The 7500-nt window shown below is 40.0% G+C and overlaps 1 protein-coding gene across 6 annotated transcripts in view; it reads right to left on the bottom strand.

The window, feature by feature from the left end:
* The window catches only part of LOC307120473 (rab GDP dissociation inhibitor alpha), a 28595-nt gene that overhangs the window by 10630 nt on the left and 10465 nt on the right, over nt 1-7500 (bottom strand). For all 6 annotated transcript variants that reach the window (XM_079807513.1, XM_079807515.1, XM_079807511.1 and 3 more), the window contains one exon: nt 6787-6918. In XM_079807513.1, coding sequence (XP_079663639.1) covers nt 6787-6918 — 132 coding nt within the window. The remainder of the gene's footprint in view (nt 1-6786; nt 6919-7500) is intronic.

The raw sequence follows: 7500 nt of genomic DNA, 5'->3' as shown, positions 1-7500 counted from the left end.
GTGAAGCTCATTGATCATGTGTGAAGCTCATTGATCATGTGTGAAGCTCATTGATCATGTGAAGCTCATTGATCATGTGTGAAGCTCATTGATCATGTGTGAAGCTCATTGATCATGTGTGAAGCTCATTGATCATGTGTGAAGCTCATTGATCATTTGAAGCTCATTGATCATGTGAAGCTCATTGATCATGTGTGAAGCTCATTGATCATGTGTGAAGCTCATTGATCATTTGAAGCTCATTGATCATGTGTGAAGCTCATTGATCATGTGAAGCTCATTGATCATGTGTGAAGCTCATTGATCATGTGTGAAGCTCATTGATCATGTGTGAAGCTCATTGATCATGTGTGAAGCTCATTGATCATGTGTGAAGCTCATTGATCATGTGTGAAGCTCATTGATCATGTGTGAAGCTCATTGATCATGTGAAGCTCATTGATCATGTGTGAAGCTCATTGATCATGTGTGAAGCTCATTGATCATGTGTGAAGCTCATTGATCATGTGTGAAGCTCATTGATCATTTGAAGCTCATTGATCATGTGAAGCTCATTGATCATGTGTGAAGCTCATTGATCATGTGTGAAGCTCATGTGTGAAGCTCATTGATCATTTGAAGCTCATTGATCATGTGTGAAGCTCATTGATCATGTGTGAAGCTCATTGATCATGTGTGAAGCTCATTGATCATGTGAAGCTCATTGATCATGTGTGAAGCTCATTGATCATGTGTGAAGCTCATTGATCATGTGAAGCTCATTGATCATGTGAAGCTCATTGATCATGTGTGAAGCTCATTGATCATGTGTGAAGCTCATTGATCATGTGTGAAGCTCATTGATCATGTGTGAAGCTCATTGATCATGTGAAGCTCATTGATCATGTGTGAAGCTCATTGATCATGTGTGAAGCTCATTGATCATGTGTGAAGCTCATTGATCATTTGAAGCTCATTGATCATGTGTGAAGCTCATTGATCATGTGAAGCTCATTGATCATGTGTGAAGCTCATTGATCATGTGAAGCTCATTGATCATGTGAAGCTCATTGATCATGTGAAGCTCATTGATCATGTGTGAAGCTCATTGATCATTTGAAGCTCATTGATCATGTGTGAAGCTCATTGATCATGTGTGAAGCTCATTGATCATTTGAAGCTCATTGATCATGTGTGAAGCTCATTGATCATGTGTGAAGCTCATTGATCATGTGAAGCTCATTGATCATTTGAAGCTCATTGATCATGTGTGAAGCTCATTGATCATGTGAAGCTCATTGATCATGTGTGAAGCTCATTGATCATTTGAAGCTCATTGATCATGTGTGAAGCTCATTGATCATGTGTGAAGCTCATTGATCATGTGAAGCTCATTGATCATGTGAAGCTCATTGATCATGTGAAGCTCATTGATCATGTGTGAAGCTCATTGATCATTTGAAGCTCATTGATCATGTGTGAAGCTCATTGATCATTTGAAGCTCATTGATCATGTGAAGCTCATTGATCATTTGAAGCTCATTGATCATGTGTGAAGCTCATTGATCATGTGAAGCTCATTGATCATGTGAAGCTCATTGATCATGTGTGAAGCTCATTGATCATGTCAAGCTCATTGATCATGTGTGAAGCTCATTGATCATTTGAAGCTCATTGATCATGTGAAGCTCATTGATCATGTGTGAAGCTCATTGATCATGTGTGAAGCTCATTGATCATGTGAAGCTCATTGATCATGTGTGAAGCTCATTGATCATTTGAAGCTCATTGATCATGTGTGAAGCTCATTGATCATGTGAAGCTCATTGATCATTTGTGAAGCTCATTGATCATGTGTGAAGCTCATTGATCATTTGTGAAGCTCATTGATCATGTGAAGCTCATTGATCATGTGTGAAGCTCATTGATCATGTGAAGCTCATTGATCATGTGTGAAGCTCATTGATCATGTGTGAAGCTCATTGATCATGTGAAGCTCATTGATCATGTGTGAAGCTCATTGATCATGTGAAGCTCATTGATCATTTGTGAAGCTCATTGATCATGTGTGAAGCTCATTGATCATTTGTGAAGCTCATTGATCATGTGTGAAGCTCATTGATCATGTGAAGCTCATTGATCATGTGAAGCTCATTGATCATGTGTGAAGCTCATTGATCATGTGTGAAGCTCATTGATCATGTGAAGCTCATTGATCATGTGTGAAGCTCATTGATCATGTGTGAAGCTCATTGATCATGTGTGAAGCTCATTGATCATGTGAAGCTCATTGATCATGTGTGAAGCTCATTGATCATGTGTGAAGCTCATTGATCATGTGTGAAGCTCATTGATCATTTGAAGCTCATTGATCATGTGAAGCTCATTGATCATGTGTGAAGCTCATTGATCATGTGAAGCTCATTGATCATGTGAAGCTCATTGATCATGTGTGAAGCTCATTGATCATGTGTGAAGCTCATTGATCATGTGTGAAGCTCATGTGTGAAGCTCATTGATCATTTGAAGCTCATTGATCATGTGTGAAGCTCATTGATCATGTGTGAAGCTCATTGATCATGTGTGAAGCTCATTGATCATGTGAAGCTCATTGATCATGTGTGAAGCTCATTGATCATGTGTGAAGCTCATTGATCATGTGAAGCTCATTGATCATGTGAAGCTCATTGATCATGTGTGGAGCTCATTGATCATGTGTGAAGCTCATTGATCATGTGTGAAGCTCATTGATCATGTGTGAAGCTCATTGATCATGTGTGGAGCTCATTGATCATGTGTGAAGCTCATTGATCATGTGTGAAGCTCATTGATCATGTGTGAAGCTCATTGATCATGTGTGAAGCTCATTGATCATGTGTGGAGCTCATTGATCATGTGTGAAGCTCATTGATCATGTGTGAAGCTCATTGATCATTTGAAGCTCATTGATCATGTGTGAAGCTCATTGATCATGTGAAGCTCATTGATCATGTGTGAAGCTCATTGATCATGTGAAGCTCATTGATCATGTGAAGCTCATTGATCATGTGAAGCTCATTGATCATGTGTGAAGCTCATTGATCATTTGAAGCTCATTGATCATGTGTGAAGCTCATTGATCATGTGTGAAGCTCATTGATCATTTGAAGCTCATTGATCATGTGTGAAGCTCATTGATCATGTGTGAAGCTCATTGATCATGTGAAGCTCATTGATCATGTGAAGCTCATTGATCATGTGTGAAGCTCATTGATCATTTGAAGCTCATTGATCATGTGTGAAGCTCATTGATCATGTGTGAAGCTCATTGATCATGTGAAGCTCATTGATCATGTGAAGCTCATTGATCATGTGAAGCTCATTGATCATGTGTGAAGCTCATTGATCATTTGAAGCTCATTGATCATGTGAAGCTCATTGATCATTTGAAGCTCATTGATCATGTGAAGCTCATTGATCATGTGAAGCTCATTGATCATTTGAAGCTCATTGATCATGTGAAGCTCATTGATCATTTGAAGCTCATTGATCATGTGTGAAGCTCATTGATCATGTGAAGCTCATTGATCATGTGAAGCTCATTGATCATGTGTGAAGCTCATTGATCATGTCAAGCTCATTGATCATGTGTGAAGCTCATTGATCATTTGAAGCTCATTGATCATGTGAAGCTCATTGATCATGTGTGAAGCTCATTGATCATGTGTGAAGCTCATTGATCATGTGAAGCTCATTGATCATGTGTGAAGCTCATTGATCATTTGAAGCTCATTGATCATGTGTGAAGCTCATTGATCATGTGTGAAGCTCATTGATCATGTGTGAAGCTCATTGATCATTTGAAGCTCATTGATCATGTGTGAAGCTCATTGATCATGTGTGAAGCTCATTGATCATGTGAAGCTCATTGATCATGTGTGAAGCTCATTGATCATGTGAAGCTCATTGATCATGTGTGAAGCTCATTGATCATGTGAAGCTCATTGATCATTTGTGAAGCTCATTGATCATGTGTGAAGCTCATTGATCATTTGTGAAGCTCATTGATCATGTGTGAAGCTCATTGATCATGTGAAGCTCATTGATCATGTGAAGCTCATTGATCATGTGAAGCTCATTGATCATGTGAAGCTCATTGATCATGTGTGAAGCTCATTGATCATGTGTGAAGCTCATTGATCATGTGAAGCTCATTGATCATGTGTGAAGCTCATTGATCATGTGTGAAGCTCATTGATCATGTGTGAAGCTCATTGATCATGTGTGAAGCTCATTGATCATTTGAAGCTCATTGATCATGTGAAGCTCATTGATCATGTGTGAAGCTCATTGATCATGTGAAGCTCATTGATCATGTGAAGCTCATTGATCATGTGTGAAGCTCATTGATCATGTGAAGCTCATTGTTCATGTGTGAAGCTCATTGATCATGTGAAGCTCATTGATCATGTGTGAAGCTCATTGATCATGTGAAGCTCATTGATCATGTGAAGCTCATTGATCATGTGAAGCTCATTGATCATGTGTGAAGCTCATTGATCATGTGTGAAGCTCATTGATCATGTGTGAAGCTCATTGATCATTTGAAGCTCATTGATCATGTGTGAAGCTCATTGATCATGTGTGAAGCTCATTGATCATGTGAAGCTCATTGATCATGTGTGAAGCTCATTGATCATGTGAAGCTCATTGATCATGTGTGAAGCTCATTGATCATGTGAAGCTCATTGATCATTTGTGAAGCTCATTGATCATGTGTGAAGCTCATTGATCATTTGTGAAGCTCATTGATCATGTGTGAAGCTCATTGATCATGTGAAGCTCATTGATCATGTGAAGCTCATTGATCATGTGAAGCTCATTGATCATGTGAAGCTCATTGATCATGTGTGAAGCTCATTGATCATGTGTGAAGCTCATTGATCATGTGAAGCTCATTGATCATGTGTGAAGCTCATTGATCATGTGTGAAGCTCATTGATCATGTGTGAAGCTCATTGATCATTTGAAGCTCATTGATCATGTGAAGCTCATTGATCATGTGTGAAGCTCATTGATCATGTGAAGCTCATTGATCATGTGTGAAGCTCATTGATCATGTGAAGCTCATTGATCATGTGTGAAGCTCATTGATCATGTGAAGCTCATTGATCATGTGAAGCTCATTGATCATGTGAAGCTCATTGATCATGTGTGAAGCTCATTGATCATGTGAAGCTCATTGTTCATGTGTGAAGCTCATTGATCATGTGTGAAGCTCATTGATCATGTGAAGCTCATTGATCATGTGAAGCTCATTGATCATGTGAAGCTCATTGTTCATGTGTGAAGCTCATTGATCATGTGAAGCTCATTGTTCATGTGTGAAGCTCATTGATCATGTGTGAAGCTCATTGATCATGTGAAGCTCATTGATCATGTGTGAAGCTCATTGATCATGTGTGAAGCTCATTGATCATGTGAAGCTCATTGATCATGTGAAGCTCATTGATCATGTGTGAAGCTCATTGATCATGTGAAGCTCATTGATCATGTGTGAAGCTCATTGATCATGTGAAGCTCATTGATCATGTGTGAAGCTCATTGATCATGTGAAGCTCATTGATCATGTGAAGCTCATTGATCATGTGAAGCTCATTGATCATGTGTGAAGCTCATTGATCATGTGAAGCTCATTGTTCATGTGTGAAGCTCATTGATCATGTGTGAAGCTCATTGATCATGTGAAGCTCATTGATCATGTGAAGCTCATTGATCATGTGAAGCTCATTGTTCATGTGTGAAGCTCATTGATCATGTGAAGCTCATTGTTCATGTGTGAAGCTCATTGATCATGTGTGAAGCTCATTGATCATGTGAAGCTCATTGATCATGTGTGAAGCTCATTGATCATGTGTGAAGCTCATTGATCATGTGAAGCTCATTGATCATGTGAAGCTCATTGATCATGTGTGAAGCTCATTGATCATGTGTGAAGCTCATTGATCATTTGAAGCTCATTGATCATGTGTGAAGCTCATTGATCATGTGTGAAGCTCATTGATCATGTGTGAAGCTCATTGATCATTTGTGAAGCTCATTGATCATGTGAAGCTCATTGATCATGTGTGAAGCTCATTGATCATGTGTGAAGCTCATTGATCATGTGAAGCTCATTGATCATGTGTGAAGCTCATTGATCATGTGTGAAGCTCATTGATCATGTGAAGCTCATTGATCATGTGAAGCTCATTGATCATGTGTGAAGCTCATTGATCATGTGAAGCTCATTGATCATGTGTGAAGCTCATTGATCATGTGAAGCTCATTGATCATGTGTGAAGCTCATTGATCATGTGAAGCTCATTGATCATGTGAAGCTCATTGATCATGTGAAGCTCATTGATCATGTGTGAAGCTCATTGATCATGTGAAGCTCATTGTTCATGTGTGAAGCTCATTGATCATGTGTGAAGCTCATTGATCATGTGAAGCTCATTGATCATGTGAAGCTCATTGATCATGTGAAGCTCATTGTTCATGTGTGAAGCTCATTGATCATGTGAAGCTCATTGTTCATGTGTGAAGCTCATTGATCATGTGTGAAGCTCATTGATCATGTGAAGCTCATTGATCATGTGTGAAGCTCATTGATCATGTGAAGCTCATTGATCATGTGTGAAGCTCATTGATCATGTGTGAAGCTCATTGATCATGTGAAGCTCATTGATCATGTGAAGCTCATTGATCATGTGTGAAGCTCATTGATCATGTGAAGCTCATTGATCATGTGTGAAGCTCATTGATCATGTGTGAAGCTCAGGTTACCTGACGAATCCCTGAGGAAGCTCTCCCAGACCGAACAGAGGGTAGAGATACGGGCTGAGGCTGTAGCGCGCCAGAGACTCGGAGTACAGCTTGATCCGGTTGATGGTCAGCAGACACGGATGATCCAGATAACTGACACACACACACACACACACACATCATCATCAGTTACAGACAGTTTCACACACACACACAGCGTCAGTTACAGACAGTTTCACACACACACACACACACACACACACACACACACACAGCATCAGTTACAGACAGTTTCACACACACACAGCGTCAGTTACAGACAGTTTCAGACACACACACACACACACACACACACACACACACACACACACACAGCGTCAGTTACAGACAGTTTCACACACACACACACACACACACACACACACAGCATCAGTTACAGACAGTTTCACACACACACAGCGTCAGTTACAGACAGTTTCACACACACACACACACACACACACACACACACAGCGTCAGTTACAGACAGTTTCACACACACACACACACACACACACACACACACACACAGCGTCAGTTACAGACAGTTTCACACACACACACACACACACACACAGCGTCAGTTACAGACAGTTTCACACACACACACACACACACACACACACACACACACACACACACACACAACATCAGTTACAGACAGTTTCACACACACACACACACACACACACACAC

Source organism: Gobio gobio (assembly GCF_949357685.1).
Source record: "Gobio gobio genome assembly, chromosome: 24".
NCBI lineage: Eukaryota > Metazoa > Chordata > Actinopteri > Cypriniformes > Gobionidae > Gobio > Gobio gobio.
The sequence above is the reverse complement of the archived record's forward strand: the minus strand, read 5'-3'. Positions and strand labels throughout refer to the sequence as shown.